This window comes from Sebastes fasciatus, chromosome 13, assembly GCF_043250625.1.
Source record: "Sebastes fasciatus isolate fSebFas1 chromosome 13, fSebFas1.pri, whole genome shotgun sequence".
In the NCBI taxonomy this organism is placed as follows: domain Eukaryota; kingdom Metazoa; phylum Chordata; class Actinopteri; order Perciformes; family Sebastidae; genus Sebastes; species Sebastes fasciatus.
This window is the reverse complement of record NC_133807.1, coordinates 20953408-20972845: the sequence shown is the minus strand read 5'-3', so window position 1 is coordinate 20972845 and position 19438 is coordinate 20953408. Positions and strand designations below refer to the sequence as shown.

Below are 19438 nucleotides of genomic sequence, written 5' to 3'. Positions count from 1 at the left end.
AAACACGTTCTCATCCCAACTCGTCACCTAACGACGCTTTGTCAGACTCCTCAGCATCACTTTACAGTCGCAGTAAACACATGCGTAATGTTCTGAATTAAACAAAATACTTGTTTAGGACTAGGCAGGAAAACTACGATAGGTTTAGGAAAAAAACAACATGGTTCTGCTTAAAATCACTATGATTTTACAGTGCAAATGTGTTTTGAATGTGAACACAGGACATGAACGAACAGCTGATTGTAAAGTGAAAGTGAAATGTAACATTGGTGTCCTTGATGAAAGCTTTGTGTTTGTGGGCCCATCCACCTCCCCACTCGTCCTGTGCGTCTCTTTCGCTCTTTAAACTCACCACAGCACTTTCCCTGTGCGTTTACTGTTGCCGCGGATGGGTTAACATTGTTGTTAATGGAAAGCTCGGTGCGTTTCATACCGGGTGCTTTGTGCGGCGGTATCGAACGCAGACGGCTGTGACAAAGCGTCGGTATTTGACGCCCTGGGAATGAGAACGGGCTGCAACTACAGGTGTGAAAGCGGCCTTAAAATAACCAACACCACAACTCTTAACTGAACCAAGCAGGTGATAAAGACTGATGACATGTCGTCCTCCCTCCCATCTTTAAGAGTATTGTTAAATTTAAACACATATGTCATAAATCAGGAGGTCACCATCACTGCCTGCTTGTATCCATTGTGCTCTTTAAATTGCGGTGCACTGTTTTCAATGCAAAAATAAACTGTAAGATAATTTCTAAACAGTGCAGAGATCAGCACAGCAGTGGTGTTAGTAACAAGAAGGCCGGTGTGCACAGGTCACAATAATGCTGCTGTACTCACTTCCTGTGGCGGAGCCGTCGCTGTTGGTTTCGGTCTTCTCGCTGGAAGAGAAAGGTAATGGCCGTGAGAACTCCGTCCCTTGGTCCGGAGGGCAGCCCGCCATCATGCAGAGACGCAGCAGGCCGCATCTGAGGATCAACGGCCACAGGGCAAGGCAATTACAGTGCTAACGCTAACAGCACCTCAACCTGACACTATCAGACTGATTACAATAACAAGTTCTCTTCTTGTTAATGAGCCTCTATTGTGTCCATGAGGCTGAAGGGCCATGATAACAATGCTCCATGTGTAAACTCAAAATCTACTGGAAAGCTATCTGACACATCTCTATGTATCAATGCATAAATCAATAGCACTGTGCCCTGTAGCTGATGTTTAGTGCTCTGTACTTGTGCTGCGCTCACACTAAGTAATGGCTCTGATAATAGCCTGCTGCCGCTCCTGTCGATAATGCTGCCTATGTGTCTGACCTGAAGCTGTATCTGCGAGTTTTAGAGGGTTAATGGGGTATAATGGAGAGTCTTACGTGCTGTCGCTGTCTGGCGCTCTGGTCAGCACACTCTGGACCAGGCCGGTAAGGCTGGCTATCTGCTTCTCCATTGCCTCCATGCGCTCCAGACGATGATCCCTGTAAATAAAGTAAATGCCACAGATCTATCAGCAAATGCTGATGGCACAAAGGCAGATGAACACTTGGATTACATGAATTACATAATTTTTTTTGGTGTATAAATATGCAACACACAGTGCTGTAGAGTAAGCAATACAGCTTTAAAAGTACCTGTAAACCTGGTGTTAAATATCTGCTTATAAATCAAGTAAATCACAAGAGGAAAAGAAAACATCTATAAAAATTGTAATAGTCTAAGACATTTAAAATTCAGCTGATTCTCCTAATTAGGATTGTGTGAGTGTGAGTGGAAACCAGTGAGTACAAAACACACAAAAACACAAACAGAAACCTTTCATGCAAAACTATAAGTATTTTTGTTTTTTAATTTTGGCAGATAATGATGTGTTCGTGTTAGGGCTGTACCGATTTTTTTTAATGTTTGAAGCTTCTATTGGTGTGTTAGAGGTCATAATGTCACAGCTCTACAGAGCGGCAATAGAAAGTGTGCTCACCTCCTCAATAACTGTATAGTATGGCAATTCTACAGCCCACGTTGTGCGCACAGCTTCAAAACATATTGGCTCTGTACTCCCCACCATGTCTGAGCTGTACCACATCCAGAGAAAAGGGTTGAACATTTTAAAAGACCTTTCACACCCTGCAAACACTCTATTCAGTCTTCTACCTTCAGGTAAAAGACTACGCAGTATTAACACTAAAACATCTCACTTCCACAATAGCACTTATCCTGAAGCAATCCGCATCCTAAATGCTTCACCGGCTGTATAAACAAACACATGCACTTTAACTTGTCACTTTAAGGGCATGATCCATCTGGTTGCACTACTGTATTTATTGTATGGTTACTGTATTGTTATTGTGGCAGTATATTTAGTTTTGTGTGTTATGTGATTACATGTGTTGTTGTTGAGTGCACCAAAACAAATTCCTAATCAACTGCGGTTGATACGGCAATGAATTATTGAATCTTGAATCTTCTATTGAGATTTTCGAATCACGCTTACTGTGGATATAAATGATTCCACGGTGATGTTAGATTGCTAGACTGCCCCGTTATTAAAGGTGCCTGCAGGAGAGTAAATATTTTTTGGCCGCAGAGAAAAGGTTGTTTTTTAAAGGCTAAACGGCAACAAATATGGACGGAAGCAGAAACAAAAATATGTTGTGAATTTTGGAAATAATTACATCTATCTTTTTTTCGAAAGTGTTTTTACTTTTTTATTAATAATAATAATTTGAATGTAAATTTTATGGATGAAACTGGAAAGCTTTAAACTATTTGGTACAGCCCTAGTTCATGTAGGACATGCTCAGAAGCTGATTAAGAAAAAGTGTTTTCAGGACCTTCTTTAAACCGAACAACACACCTTAATGAAATTCACCACACAGACTGGTACTGACCTGCTGCTGTCAGGATCCTGTCCAGACATCGAGGAGCCAAAGCCGGGCGTGGCCCTGCCGCCCTCCCCAGGCCCAGCTGTCAGACAAAGGGGCTCTGAACTGGAGCTGGGCCTCGACTTTGGGCTCTCCACAAACACAGAGGAGGAGGCCGAGTCCTTGCGGAAGCTCTGCCTGACAGGTGAGGCTCTGCTGGGTGAGCTGGAATACGAGTCCCTGCTGTCCCTCAGCTGCATGTCAGGGATTTTCTGAGGGGATGAGGGCGGCATGCGAAAACCCATGCCCAGTGTGGCTGAGGAGTACGTGTCAGAGTAGAGCGAACCTCCAGGCTTGTAGAGGGAGTCCTCCAGGTCCCCTTGAAGAGCGGCGGCTGAGTAGGTGCTGAGGGAGCGCACAGAGCCACGGCGGTACAGGCCACCGGTAACGGGGAAGCTAAAGGGGTCTCCGATGGCAGCTAACGACTGGGTGGAGGCGATGCTGAGGCGGCCCTCGTGCATCAGGCTGTATGGATCAGCATACAGGCTCTCATTCTTCATCAACGCCATATTTTTTGCAGAAACTTCTTCATCAGGCTTGACGTCACGGCGCTCCAGGATGGCGCTGGGCGAGGGGGACAGGCCTACGTTGGCACCGTGGCCAGCTGAGGGATGGTGGGGATGTCGGGGCTGATCGTGCTGGGAGTGCTGGGACCCGGTGAAGGACGGAGGACGGCCGCTGCCGCTGTAGGAGAGGCGTGAGCGGGACGGAGAGCCAGAGGACGCCGAGGCCGTGGAGGAGGGCAGGGTGTTGAGGCGGCGAGTTGGGGAGGAGTCACGTGAGGAGTACACCATGTCCCTCTGAAATGAAATGAGGGTTAATATTAACAATAACTTTATTTATATAGACTACTGTTACAAAGTGCTTCACAAACAAGGACAAATAAAAGAAAGCAGGAGCAATCAGATACAAGAACACCGGCAAAAGCCCCGTCATCCTTGGTCTTCAGCTTTGATCACAGAATAGCTAACAAGACCTTATGAGAGGACTTCAGACTAGGGGTTGGTACACAAGGGGTTACAAGCTCAGCCAGGTAGCTCGGTGCCCTGCAGGGCCTTAAAAGTCAAGACAAACATTTTAAAATCTATTCTAAAACAGACAGGCAGCCAATGAAAGGAAGCTAAAATAGGGGATATATGATCATGCATTCGAGATTTGGATAAAGGCTGCCAGCTGCGTTTTGGACCCCCTGTAATGCCTTTGGCTGAGGCATGTAAACACAGCGTTACAATAATCCAGACGAGAAGTAATGAAAGCATGAATAACTGAATAACTCATGACTGAGCTAGCTTTTTGACATTGGACTCAAGATTGAGGTTGTCATCTAAAGTAAAGACAAGGTTACCATGGAGACCTACGGATGAGAGCGTTTCCCACGTGTCAGTTTGACATCTGACTGTCACTAGATAGGCTGTTAGTCTGTGCATGCCAATTTCTCAAAAATACCAATTATACACAGAATTTGCTCTCTAAAAATGTTCTTGATTGTTTGTTGTTTTTTAATTAGGCCAATGACAGAATGAAAGCAAAAAATATAAACTTAGTTATTGGCTCATCATTACAGTCCAATCTCAAATCCAAACATATGTATTTACTCTATTTAGTAGAATGCTGACAGGATGCAGGAGACAAATCTTCTCATTCATACTAAACAACTGACAACTGAATATATCTATGTCGACTTAGCTATTATTTTCCTCTTCCTGTCTTTCATCATAATGCCGTTAAACAAGCCCATGATGCTTTTTTTCAACCCACCTCTGCCTCTGTTATCCTCCTGTTGCGATTTTTTCTCATTTCTGCAGCTATAAAAAGTCAAATACTCGTCCCTGTTTCTCTTCTTTGCATTCGCTTCTCAGCATTCTAGCTAACCTTGTCATGCAGCACCATGTAACACACAGGAAATACTGGAGCATGACGAAGGAGTTTGTGCTGCCAAGCCGTTACGCCCAGGGACAAATCCATATACAAACTGTATATTTACAAAGCTATAGGAGGTCGCCTGGTTTGCACAAACTATATGGACACAACTTAAACAAGCAAAGAGATAAAGACACAGCTTAAGCCTGAAGTTGCTCCGAGGCAGCACCAAAGACAACACGCACAGGAGCGAATGGCAATCTGCTTGTTAATATGCAGCGTGTGTTTAGTCTTCAACAGTTATAAAGAAGAGATGGACTGTGCGTCTCTCACTTACTGTGAAAGATGATGGGTAACTTTGATGATTCTTGGTTTTGCCCGAGTAAATAGGTTGCTTAAAATCACGCCTTTATGGTTTCAAACTCAGTTTGATGGTGTATTAAAATGTAGATGCAGTTTATGGGTGCTGGTCAGCTGTCTCTCTACCTCTTTTTCCTTTTCTATTTCTTGTACACACACAGGCATAAGCTACAGTAGCATGTAAGCATGCACAATCACATAAACCTACAGCACAGTACATGCACACACACACAATCTACTCAGGCATAATGTCTTTTCACTGCCTGTTTGCATGGTTAATAGCAGTTGTACTCTAAGTATTGTGTGAATAATGCAGATGGGAAGCACGGTTTTGTATAAAAATTTTTTCAAAAAAGGTTTCCCTCAGGCTTCCTTGATCTTCACTGAAGCAGAAATAGCTTCGGATGTTAAAATATGCTCATTTCACAGAGGAACATTGTTCTCTGGTGTCTGCGCAGCAACAGATGGCCTACTTGAAGATAAGAAAATACATTTCCAGGAGGAATACCTGTTAAATTACTAACCCGCATAAACAGCATGTCAAAGATACTATTGAAATATAAAAAACACTATTACCGTGCCAAAGAAGCACACTGCTGCTCTCTCTGTATGTAGAGGCACATCATTATAGCTGTTCTCACTGACAAAGTGAGTTGTCAATTATCAGACTAGCAGGAGATCTGACAGCTTTCTTTCTCTTAAATGACCCAGTTTGCCCTCTTGACCGCCCCACTCCCCCAGCTCCCTTCTCCTCACCCTCAGGTCTCCGTTGGCCAGGTGTGCAGCAGCAGGGTAGGAAGCGTAGATGGGCTCTTTGCGATAAATCTTGATGATGCTGCGGTCCTGGATGTCCCGCACATCCTCCAGCTCGTAGAAGACGTTGCGCGCCTCGTCCTTGATCAAGATGGCCGTGTTGGGGGACTTCAGCATGCCTGCTGTCAACTTCTGGGGGAACATGTGAACGATGAGAGCGTGCAGCGTGTCCAGGCTGCTCAGCTCGTGGGTGATGTGAACCCGACGCGTCTCATCTCCGTACTGGAGGAACAGCACGCCTAAAAGAGAGTGATACGGGAGAGACGGTTGAGTCAGAAGGCGATGGCTTATGTGGATGGAAAGAATAACCAGCAAAGCAATGCTGTCAAGTCTTTTTTTTGCCATTTTAAAAAACATAATGGTGTCAATTATGATAAAAATGTTCTGCGTTTTAGTATACGAGATCCAGATAACGATTTTATCATCAGATATCAGTTTGAATAATAACTGACAAAGTAAATGCCAGTTCTTTCTTTCTGAATGTGAGAATATTACTCACTGTTTGAGAATTCACAGCTAAGGTGCAAAGATGCACATTTAAGTTGAATTTTTACAACTACGTTTCTTTAAATAAAACAATTACTTCCTATCAATAATTAAATTGCAATCATGGATATCAAAGCTATGGTTGGTAATCTTTAAAAACGGTTTCGTTAAATTTATTGAAATTCTTTTTACATCCCGACAGCAATCAATAATTCAAATGCTCTGACAAAAAAATAAAAATCTGTGGCTATCGCAGGACTGTCATAAGTCTACCGGCCTGTCCGTCTGCCTGCACGCACTCTGCCCGTGCACTCATTGCGCATCGCCAGACCCTTCCACCAGCTGCTCGCTTAACAGCTGTGAGTACTAACAATAGCTATGTTCGTTGTTTTCGTTCATTATGATAATAGTGGGGGAGTGGCTTTGGAGGGAGGCCTGAACGGACGGACTGTCAGTGTTGCCAACTTTCTTGCTAGATTTTGCGACTTTTGGAAACTTTCATCGGAAAAGAGTTATACGTAGCAACGCTGGGCTGAGTTTTAAAATCGAGTCTACCCTTGCTGGTTTCTCAAGATTACCAACCCTAGCTTTAAATTACCCCAAAATAGCCCCACTTCATGGAAAACTTGTGTCAGATACTGCAACCCTTTATTTTATAGGTAAAAATGAGTCTGACGCCTGACTAACCTGAAAATTCATCTTCATACACCCGGGGGACAAACAAAAAGAACAAACAAAGCAAAGAAAGACCAGTGATTAAAAGTCAAGCAAAATAAGAGAGATATTGCAGACGAGTTGGGGAGAGAAGAAACAAAGTGGTTAGTAAAGAGACATGGAGTAGAGAGATTGGCAGCTTTGCTGTTCTACGTCGGTCTTAACCTTCATCAGTCACTGTCACTTTAGTTTTACAGACACTTTTTTTTTTTATCTCACTTTACCTGACGCAACACCACTCCTTGGTCGGGACCAGCCTCACACTAATCCGCTCTACACTCCCAAGGCTCTTTCGTAGTAAACCTGTCCTCGAAACTGCTGTTTACTCTTGCAGTTGCACAAAAATATCCTCAGTCCTGTGTGATTAACACAGACGAGCAGTATTACAGTCACTAAAAGAACTACCTCAACAAAATAGTATGCTTTAATAATTCTATGGTAAATATAATATACTATACTTTCAAGCTTTCTGTGTGAATATATTGTGTCTACACTGAAAAAAAGATCAGCTTGGTAGAAGTTCTCTAACCATTCAACAAAGTTTTGTTATCTGAAGACTCTTTAAGTTTTCTGCAGCAGAGAAAAATGAGGTGAAAGAATAACACTTGTTTCTCCCAGTGTGTGTGAGCACAGCGGTGCACATATCCAGCTACACAAGGTAAACAGACAGCTGTAAATCTGCCACGAGTCCAACCAGCGTGTTGTGACAGAGGCTGCCAGCGGTGCTTCAGATCTTAACCTGGAGATCGTAGCTTATTCTGGCTGGCAGAGCGGGACAGCGGCAGGCTCTGGCGAAATCGGTTCATCCGGTTGAACCCGATGGGGATGTCGGCTTCTGACATGGTCTCCAAGGATTCAGCCGAGGCAAAGGAGAGCTTGGCGGCCTGGTCGGCGAGCCCAGACTGGGTAGACTGGGAATGCCGTGGACTGCGGCTCTGCAGCAGGAGAAGACACATGGAGAGACACAATCATTGACTGAGAGGTGAAATCAAGGCGGAGAGAATGGATTGGACGGGGCCGATGGAGTAAGACCAACCGGAAAAAAGACAGTGAGAACACAATGAGACGCCACACAATCAACCACATAACAAGATTAACGAGACCTTGACAATGGTTTAGCTACCAGCCATTCACTAAGAATTACCAGCGTCACAGTATCTGACATCAGTTGAATGCTGCAGCAGGAAAGCACCACATAACTGTTCTCAAATGGCAGAGCACTCCAGGGCATCACGCTTTACGAATCACCTACGGTGGGTAAGGAGGAAAATTAAGCCGGAAACTGTGCTCCAGCTCAGCATAAGTTATGTCATGTTTGCTCGACTTTGCACACCTCCCGCATCCCAACTCCCTGTGCTGCTGCGAACTTTAAATGAGTGCTTGTGGGATGGGAGGAGAAGCTCATGCAAATCCCGGGCTGTCACTGTTGGTTTATCCTGCTGGCCTCTGTCCAGGCGTCTCCCACTGAAAGACTGTTAGTGCAGCTGGGGCTGAGCTCACTGAACTGGCTCCCTGATCCCCCACCGCTGTAGCGTCTCCTCCAGCTCAGAGGCTGCTGTAATGAGCTCCCAGAATGCTGTCTGCTGGTTGTTTGGATGGCAGAGGCAGACACATCCTTAGCCACAGCACAGTAGCTGTGCTTCCTTGCACCATGAAGACAACAGTTTCCTCTCTTTCCAAGGATTTCCTTTTCTCCCTGAGTCAAACTGATGCATGATTCTACCGTGGCTTTCATTAATGTGAGAGACTACAGAAACTAGACAGAGAGCCACCTCTGTTCTCTGCAGAACTGCACAGAACACACATATCCATTTATGATTTTGTTTATTGGGCAATAAGACAGGAGGCCATACTGCACAGTAAACAAGGGCTGCAACTACAGATTCTCATAGACTGTGTAAAATATGGACGTAGTCCCGTGACGTCACCCATAGGTTTCTGAAGGGGCGTGGTGAAGCTCAAAGTGGGTGGCTACAGCCGGGAGAATGGGAGAAGAGGTGGATCGCCGGTGGAACTGAGGCGTGCCGGGTGACTCAGCAGAGGAGACAGCTGGCAGCTAGCGACCTGGTACGACACCCACCTGTCACTCAAAGCGGCAACGCCCTCATTATGCCGAACTTTAAGCCTTAATATAATTTGAACAGGTGAGTTGTATAAAAATGTACCCCCTGTACAGTTCAACATATATGAACGGAGATTATAGAGACCAAAAACCGCTTGGAGATTTCCTTCATATACATTTATTCAATTAATTAATAAAAAATATAAATATACATGAATATAAAATATAAATTAATAAAATAAGAAAGAATAGTAAAGAAACTTTCCATCTCAATTTCCCAGAACCCAAGTAAGCATCTTCAATTTATTTTTTGTATGACCAACAGTTATTCAGTTCACAATAAATCAGAGAAATTGTCACACTGGACAATGTGTAAAATGATTTACAGTTTATTTTTAGCCATGCAACCGGCATGGTTCTATCGATGGCAATATCTGTTTTCTACAGACCAACACTCATACAATTTTGTCGACTAATCGATTAGTTAACTTACTCGACAGATCTGTGAAAATGAGTTTCTCCACAAAGAATCACACAAAAGCACCACTTTAAATCTTGTGTTCACCAGAGATGTGCTCATAAATGTCTTGTAAATGAGTCATTCAGCATGAGTAAAGCATACAAAAACGACTGATCGACTAAAGAAATCTTAGTGGACTCAGACCAAAACGACTGATTAAAAGAAAAGAGGGGACAGCCCTGCTGAAAAGCTAAACTAAGAAGGTGAACATGTTAAGCAGGTATAACGTTTACCATCAGCATGTTGTCATTGTGAGCATGTTAGCACGCTGACATTAGCATTTAGTCGAGCCTCGGGGAGCCACTAGCATGGATTTAGACTCTAATTCTTTTAAACTCTAAAACTAATTTATCAGTGAGTTAAATGAGTGATTTAAATTCAATCAATTAATCTACTAATTTTTGCTGCCCTACAGTAAAGTAAACTAAATGAGCCGTAGCGACTCGTGACTACTACCATCACTGGTAATTTGCTCTTTAAATTAACTGCTTTGCTATCACATGTGTGTTTACAAGGCAAGTTACAAACCCCCATCATGACTAAGAAGCGGAACAATCCTTTTTATAAAGTACGCTTCCCTTCTGTCACTATCATACATAATTCAGTCACACACACACACCCACACACCCACAAAGAGAATGATAGTGGCGGTGTCCAGTGATAGTGGTGGCAGACAGTGTCTGAGCACGCAGAGGGACGGTGATGCTGACAGATAACCCCCACCGTGTTTTCTAATAGGCTCATTTATCTAAACTGTGACCACACCGAACAACAACACAGCCAGCAGCAGCACAGAGGAGCAGCACGTACTGCAGTGTGTCATATTCTGGCCAGCTACAGTGGGATATGAAAGACATTAGGCTGAGACACAGTACTATACATAGTAAGGTTAGGGTTCGATAGCATTTTATCTGGTCTTCCTCTAAATGAATTGGATTCTCTTTGAATCCCTTCTTTTAATTCCGCTTAGGTTTCAAGTTTAAAGGAATAGTTGAAAACTTTGGCAAATACGCTTTATTAAGAAGAAAAGATTGATACCACTCTCATGTCCGTACAGTAAATATGAAGCAGTCTCCAGGAAGTTACTGGTCCAAACCAAGAAACACACAACCCACCGTAAAAACAGCTCATTGTCAATTTTAAACTTTGTTTTTTGTAAGGATTAAAGGTGCTATTGATAACATTGAGCAAGCATCATAAATAAATAAAACAATAAATCAATAAAACTCACCAAAATCATCTTGGTTAGTCTTTCCAACAATCACCAACTCAGGTTCAGATTTAGGCCCCCAAATCCCCTCTGATGCGCATCTTCGTTATAAATCATTTGGGAAATTATAACGTTAGGTAACTGGATGCAACTGTTATGAATACTAACGTACTGTAGCTCCTCGGGGATTGAAGCTGTTACTTTTCCTCATTTTGACAATCTAACCAGTGACAACATGTTAGTTAAGGTTGTAAGGACTATGGCTGTTGATAGTTGTTGTAATTTTATGGATTATTGTTGTTCAGACAATTAATCTAAGGCAGCTAATATGTGCTAACGTCAGTTGTCAGTTGTTGCCACAGTAAATACTCACTTATTCTTCAGCCTGATGGAGACACCGGTATCAAACTCATCCCTTTATGCATTTTTTCCACACTAACTTGCAACTTGATCACTGATGCTACAGAGATACCACGTGATTCCAACGTCGTTATACTATTGGCCCACAAGCCTCTTTAGAAGTGGGAACTGAACGTGTGATATCTTCCACAGAGATTAACAAAACATAAATTTTGGACCTGTCAATTTTTAAAATGATTAATTCACAATCACATTTTTTTCTAGTAAAAGCTATACTTTTATTCGGCACCTTTCAAAAAGTTCTATGGCTGTATTTTTTTTTTTTTAATTATTCGTCTACATAAAAATGTTGTCAATAATCGTAAAAAAATTTGTTAATTAGTGCGCTTGAGATGTGCTACCCGTATTACCCTTAAACAGGCTACTATACGTCCCCCTGTTTCCAAGCTAAATTAACCGGCTGCTGACGGTAGTTTCATATTTACTGTATATACAAGAGAGTGGTATCAATATTCTCATCTAACTCTCAGTAAAAAAACAAATGAGCAATTTTCCTAACATGTTGCATTATTTCTGTAAAAACTAAAACTATTTCTTTATAGATAGCCAGCAGGCTACATATCACTTTAACAATGCTAACTAAAAAAACGCAGTTAATAAAAGATTTAATGAGATATTTGTTGGACTCAACAAATTACAGGTATTTAACTTGGAACTGGATATGTAGTGGAAGCAGCTGCCTGAGCGCAACCGTTTTACTCAGGAGAAGTAACGCCTAGAGATATTTTTGGCATAGAAATGCAACAGCAGCTTTCAGTATGAATGGGAATAGCTGAAAAGATGTCTAAGACATGTCAAAGATAGGAGATTTCTTTTGAGAGTATCTGCTCATTTTTTCCCCTGCATGGCTGAGAGGGAAACACAGAGCAACTCTTGAGTCATTCCGACTATAGTGCATGCAAGAATTTTATTCCAAGGCTAAAAAACCTAGCTGGAGCTTTCTAAGAAAGGGGAAAGGGAATTGAAAATACAATGCTGCATGACTGAGCTCGTGTCTCACGATGTTTGCAGACTCTAATTTGAAATTTCTGAACAAGCTGAGAAAGTGAATGAGTTATTTTCTACTCTCTCGACAACTACTATGAATGTGCTGCTGAACAAGACAATGAAACCCTGATGTATGAACGTGTGTGAGCTTACCGCAGCTGTCGTTGTACATGCTCTCAGTCAGCTTGCCTTGTTACAACAGGCTATTCCATATTGGTGATTTATGTGATATGAAAACTGAAAATGTCTCTCTGCAGTGATTTTGCATTGTAAATATCATATGCAAACACACCATCTGGTCATGCATCTGGTCCTGCTAGACATGCCAGTGTTATACACGATGGTGTTCACAGCCTCCTTTGAGAGGAACTGGTTCCTTCTTATTTCCACTACAATCCTCCCTCTGCACCTCCCCTCCTTCCCTCCCTCCACCCAAACCTATTCTTTTAGAGCGATCCAGACTTTTTTCAACAGCACTCAATTACTGTCGAGAACTCAACACTGTTATAAGGGAAGTGAGGAACAAGTTGGGAACAGGATGATCTTACACGGAAGAGAAGCGAGCGGAGTAGAAAGCGGGACACGGCAGCTTGACAGCAGACCTTAGGCTACAAACTGCATTAAGCTCAATGCAACCTCCCACCCCGTTGTTTCTTGTTTCACATTCACAAGCACGCACACACTGGGACGCTCTGTTTTTAAGGTCAAGTGATGGTATATGTATTTTTTATGTTTGGGAGAGCACATCTCATCCAACTCTGATACTTCAATGTTGTCTTACTTACAGTAGTCTGTTAACCTTGTATAACGGGCTACAACTATTTTTTTAGCCTCTCTTCAATATGTATGTCAACTTAAAAATTGATTAGCAGTTCACACACAGAATGTTTTGGTGAAAAATGCAAAGGAATAACAGGAGAACCAGATTTAAACACACTGTAATGAAACAGTGTGGATGCTTCAAGGCCCGTTAAGTGTTCTAAGAAGTGCACATTTTACCTGTAAAGCCGGGCAGCACTGTACAGATTAAGCAAGCTTTTAACCTTGAATTGGCTGCCCCGACTAACTTTAGAATCAGGCTGTTATAAACTGCAGGGAGCTTGTTTTAATATTACTATTTAAAACTGCTGTCATATCAAATTTTATTTTGATGCAGAGCAGACAGACAGACCATATTGTCTGCCTCTTTCAGACATCTGCGGCTCCATATTTTCCTTTTTTTTCTTCTTACTTCCTCTCATAGTTGAATTGCACAAAGTAATGCTGCCTTACTCTCTTTTTAGTCAACAATGTTAAAGATGAAGCCATCATGTCTGAATCCACTTTTGGAATAAATCCGACCGGGGGTAATTTATCGACTCATAGAACTAAAATTAACGCCTCGCGGTTGTATGCCTCCGCCAAGTCAAGTTGCAGTTTAAATCCATGTCTGTCAAAAATGTCATCACTTCATCTTTTTATCCTGTTAGACATTGGTGTGAAATTGTCATAATTAACATATGAATTCTTGAGTTATGGCCAAAAACATGTTTTGTGAGGTCACGATGACCTTAACCTTTGACCACTAAAATATAATGAGGTCATCCTTGAGTCCAAGTGGACGATTGTGCCAAATTTGAAGAAATTCCCACCAGGCGTTCCAGAGATATCGCGTTCACGAGACGGTACAGATGGATGTATGTGCGTACGGACTACGGACCAACGGACGGACGGATGGACGGACAACCCAAAAACATAGTGCTTCTGGCCACAGCTGTCGCCGGCGCAGAGGCATAAAAATCATCCCTCTCAACCCACTAGAAGTGTGTGGCGGTGTCTGTATCTGCAGAGAGACCCTGCCCTCTGCCTGTATTTTCTTATTTTGCTGTGTTTGGGACGTATCTTGGCGTCAATCTCTATAAAAACATAGACGGATCACAGGTGCCAAAAATGCAAATATAGCGAGGCGAAACAACAAGCAATCAAAGCTCGTTCCAAAACGAGAGCAAGCACCCTAACCCTAACCACGGTCAGGGGACGGGCGCTTCTGGTGTCGAGCCGGTGAGGAGTGGTCAACTTTGACTGTTGTATTTATAAACCACAACTGACGGATCCTACTCATTCTGCCTTTAAGGCAAATTTAAGCTGCAAGCATATCATGTGACATTCTTGCACATACAACAAGCAGAAGGATAAATCACACTGCTGTAAATAAGTATACTAGCATGTCTTTAACTGTCTCGGTTGTGGTTTGGTAAGTGGTAACTAAATAGGAGAGTCCAGGAGTCCAGAGGAAAGCTGACCACACGATTGCTGCCGCTGGGCTCTTCTGATCTTTTCCCTGAATGTAGTTATTTCCCTGTTAAGTGATGTGACATTCTGAGTGAAGAGAGAATACACATCAACCAGAAATGTCAGCGACAGACTTGATGCGTGTGAAATGACAATGAGGTGTTTGGTTCCTGGCTATTACTTGAGAGACAGGTGTTAAATGGTTAATATCACAATCCTCACACCTTATATTTTCCTCCAGCTTTTTTTGTCTCTCCTCTTAATGACATCCTTCTCTTCCTCTAAAGCTTGTTGCCTCAAGTTGTCTGTCTTCCTCACCTTCCTTTATATCCCCTGTCACTCATTTGTCCATTCCCACAGCTCACTTCTGATTCTTGCTGAGCTGCTCTATATCAACAGATCTGCCTCCACCTCCGTCTCTAGTGGCAGAGGGCAAAGCCTCATCCAGGTGCTGTTGCTGTCTGCATTTGAGGATTTTGAGTCTGCATTTCTTCCCTCTAACTATAACCTGGCTCTTTTCTTCCACATGAAAGAAGTTCTCAGCTCTCACTTTTAGAAAATGGAGAGAAAACAGCTCCCTAAAATCGATCCATCTCTCACATCCATTTGTCTCTACTTGCTCTTCCCCCACTATCATTATTTCTCTCCATCTTTCTCCAACTCTCTGGCCAATCTTCTGCCTGGACACACAACCACCAACCCCCCTAGAGTCCTATCTCTTCATAAATACCTGGAGTCATCAATGCATGGAACAAATTGCTTTGCCAAATTGCTGTGAATTGAGCGAGCGTCGATGTAAATCGGTTTGCTCAGATAGAGAGGGAGCAGAATGGCGTTCTCTTTGAGAGGGGAGATGATGGCTGAGATTGTTGGAAATGATTCTCTTTTTTTCCTGATAGAAAATAGAGAAACAGAAGCTTTTAAACATGACGGGAAACATGTTCCAGACACATTTAACTACATTATTCCATGTCCAACACCAGCAATAATAATCATTACTATCTGAAAACATCCTTGACATACATATTTTTTTCCACAGGTAAAAAAAACGATCGTAGTGAAATCCTGATAGTAGTTTCACTTAGTGTTTATTTTCCAGCAGGCAGGCGAATCCGGGGAGAGAGTCAAGCTTAGATTAGAGCTGGTGGGATGAGGGAGTAGGACGGGGCTTTCAGGAGCTTTACGGCGAAATCAAGCGGATGAGGTGTCAACATAAAAGGTGTCAACAACGGTGTTGTGCTGAAAGCAAATAGCTTTAGATCTGTTACCACTTGGACCATTTTGGTTGTTTCATTCTACATTTTATTACTGCTCCAGCACCTTGAGGAGCCAATAAATAATTTCTAACTCTCACTGTTCAGTGATTAAACTACCTCACTTGATCTTCCTTTTTCAAGTGACTAGCAGAACAGCAACTTTTTAAGAAGTGCAACTATTTTGGTAATCAAATAATAGTTAAAGTCAATTTTGAAGCAAAACTTCATCATTTTCTGGTGTGAATATTTAGTGCTTTTCTCTGTTCTATATCATTGTAAACTGAATAGCTTTGAGTTTTGGACTGTTGGTCGGAGAAAATAAGACACCTGAAGACGCGACCCTGTCTCTAAGAAATTATGATGTGCATTTCTTTTTGACATTTTATGGACCAAAAGATCTTAGATTTTAAGGGATAATTTAGGTGTTGAAGTGGGGTTGTATGAGGTACTTATGTATTACCTACAATAGATGACGGTCGGCACGCCCACAGTTTAGAGAGGCAGACAGGAGTTACGTTTTGCAGCAGTACACTGCTTTGCTTCCGTGCGGTGACTACTGTCTGTTTCTCCAAATTTGGGGCATGCAAACTGTCGTCTACTGTAGGGAATACACTGACCATGGATACCTCATACAACCCCACTTCAAAACACCCCAACTATCCCTTTAATCTGAGCGTTTCAACAGTTTCAGTATTACTGAATACACATTTTTTTCAGATCTGGTTCTTTTTATCACCAATCAGAATTTGTTGGTTTGATGTTTAGAGCTTCACTTTACCCCACAGGGGTTTTGCAAACAACCTGAAAGTCCTGCAGAGTTATAACCAATTGGTTGTGTTGTGTAACAGATTTATGTGATAGACCGGGCTCTACAGTAAATTCTATTTCATATCACTCTTGTTTGAGGTTTAAGTACTTGTGGGAGTGAGGGATAACTTGCTTAGCCTTCCCCATGGGTCAGGGCGTATGGCTATTGATATTCAGTGACATTTCCAACCTGTCCAAATGATATTGTAAGGAGGGATTCAGGGAAGACTACAGCGCAGATAAGCCCCGGGCTCTTCCCTCACACACACACATCTATACGCTCTTTAACTTGCTCTGTTTAGACAGCACACCTCCCTGCCTGCCTTTGTGAGGTGTAATGCCACAACAAAGTGATACACATTACAAAAACAACAAATGGGCTCAACTCTTTAAATTCAGCATACGAGATAAACACTTCTACATCTTGATGTTGGCATTCTCCTGTATACTCAGCCCATATTTCCTCTCTGCAACCTGTGGTATAAAAACACACTCTGCAGCCCAGCCATGACTCAAGCCTCTGTGCTAACGTCTTTGTATTATTTCAGTAATGCCTCAGCGGCACGTCTGAAATGTCTTCTTAATGTCTCAGTCGGTCTGAGTAATACTTCAGCAAGGTCACATGGCTTCTAGCCATTAATGCCTGCCGCCTGAGATATCATAAATCCCGAGAGGATCGTCATCTGCAGATTAAATGGAGCTGGGGAAGTTTAAGCTGTCGCCACCCCGGACACCTCTGCCACCGCAACGCTACACACACCACAAACACACACACACACTCACACTCCACGAATAGCTGAGAGACAGAGATGCTGGAAGTCAGTCAGAGTTGGGGGTGCTGAGAGAAAGTCAGCCTTTATAATGACGTCATACTAAATGCTGCGCGATATCTATGGTTTTTGCATTAATTTGAATGGCCAGGATCATTTATATTTAAAGGAACAGTGTGTAGGATCTGCTGGTATCTAGCGGTGAGGTGAGGAGATTTCAACCAACTGAAGCCTCTCCCGTGTGCCAAGCATCTTGGAGAGCTACAGTGGCTGACGCCAAAAGGCGAATGTCCATCTCTAGAGCCATTTGGAGCAGAGCCAGTGCGTAGAGTGTACGTGGGAAGTGAGTGGTGAAGCAAGAGAGAGAGAGAGATATATATAGATATAAACAGCTCATTCTAAGGTAACGAAAACACAACGATTCTTATTTTTAGGTGATTATACCCAAAAGAAAACATCCTTATTAATATTATATTCCATTTCTGCCAATAAATCCCCCCTAATTGTTACACACTGGTCCTTTAATTGTTATTCACAACAATTTACACTAATTTTTGAACGTTTACACTACAACAGACCGCAAACTTGAACACCAACATACTGTATGTCGAAGCAGCCACAGCAACTACACCGTCAACAACACGGAAATAATGCCTGAGAATTGCGAGGACAAGAAGAGGGAGTAAGGGAGTGTATGGATGACCCATAACCAGGTTATTATAGTTTATAATAATGCAGGAGACGAGTGTGGATCTGACCCAAAATATCCCAGTATAAAATATTAATTTCCATTACAGTAAACAATAGGCCTAAAGACAAATCGGCACCCTCAGCACCCCCACTCCCACGCCGATGCCGAGAGATGCCAAGAGAGCTGGGTGTTGCAGAAGCCAGAGGACCAAGGAGATAGGCTAGTGATGCCCGAGGAGTCTTACATAATCCCACAGCACAAAACACACACACACACACAATAGACAGGAGAGTGACAGGGACCCTTAGACACGCAGCACTGACCTTAAAGCTCCAGTAGTTGGGCTGTTGCTGTGGAGTTCATGAAGGACAAAAGAGGGAAGGAAGGGAGACAGAAAGAGAAAAGTTAGATACTGCTCTAATAATGACTGAAGTTCACTGACATAAAGAAACCACTTTAAACAACACACGGTCCAAACGGAGTATATGTCTGGACCGTGTATGATCAGTCTGTGAATTTGTGGCTAAATTGTTACACAAATAGTCAGTGGTCATGTCTATAATGTTAAATCCAGCGGTACATGTCCATACATGGCGGCCTGCTCATAAACTTTCTGTTATTCCGTTTAAACAATCCAAAATCTACTTCTAAAAACATTTCTAAGTTAGAAATAGGCTATGCCACTGCTGAATCTGGTTTCATTTCAGAACTAGATCGCCTAGTTTGACAGCTTGGTCCAAGTCTAAACCAGACGGTCACGCTGGACGGGCTCATTTGCATAAAGATTTTTCAACTTTATGCAAATACAGACTCTCTCCAACTCGCCGCAACACTCCCATCATGTACTGGGCGACTGCTTCTCCTGTTTTCCATAGGAAATGAATGGAAAGTGTTGAGATGCCCTCCGTCACTGGATCTGGTAGAAAACGTAAAAAAAGGACTGTTCCCGCATTTTACATTTTGAAAGAGCAACGGCCAATGAGAAAACTCCAGCACTTGGCCGACCAATCGTGTAACTTCATCACTCAGACAGTGACAGACTTTTGCATTTGTAGTCCAGCCAAAATAAAAATGGTGCATTGAACAAGCTGTACTGGAGAGGAGATAATAGTTTGAATGCATCCTCCACAAAATGCAAAATCAGTTGCATTTCCTAAATCGTTTCCTTGTTCCTTGTTTGACAGGCGATATATGAAACTCATTAAAACTGCTGACAGCTTCATCTAATCTGAACCACAATCATTAAGTTTGATTGGTGTTAATGCAGGGGGTGGCTGTGTTTTGCAGGCGTCAGATTACAGCGCAC

General features: G+C 42.6%; 1 protein-coding gene across 13 annotated transcripts in view; it reads right to left on the bottom strand.

Moving 5' to 3' along the window:
- srcin1a (SRC kinase signaling inhibitor 1a) overlaps positions 1-19438 on the bottom strand; it is a 138000-nt gene that overhangs the window by 31730 nt on the left and 86832 nt on the right. For 9 of the 13 annotated variants that reach the window (XM_074656081.1, XM_074656082.1, XM_074656084.1 and 6 more), the window contains 7 exons: positions 18456-18482; positions 7878-8073; positions 7112-7123; positions 5882-6177; positions 2873-3705; positions 1364-1465; positions 838-965 (listed from right to left, as the gene is read on the bottom strand). In XM_074656081.1, the coding sequence (XP_074512182.1) occupies positions 838-965; positions 1364-1465; positions 2873-3705; positions 5882-6177; positions 7112-7123; positions 7878-8073; positions 18456-18482 (1594 nt within the window). The remainder of the gene's footprint in view (positions 1-837; positions 966-1363; positions 1466-2872; positions 3706-5881; positions 6178-7111; positions 7124-7877; positions 8074-18455; positions 18483-19438) is intronic. The other 4 variants (XM_074656078.1, XM_074656079.1, XM_074656087.1 and 1 more) reach the window with 3 other exon arrangements.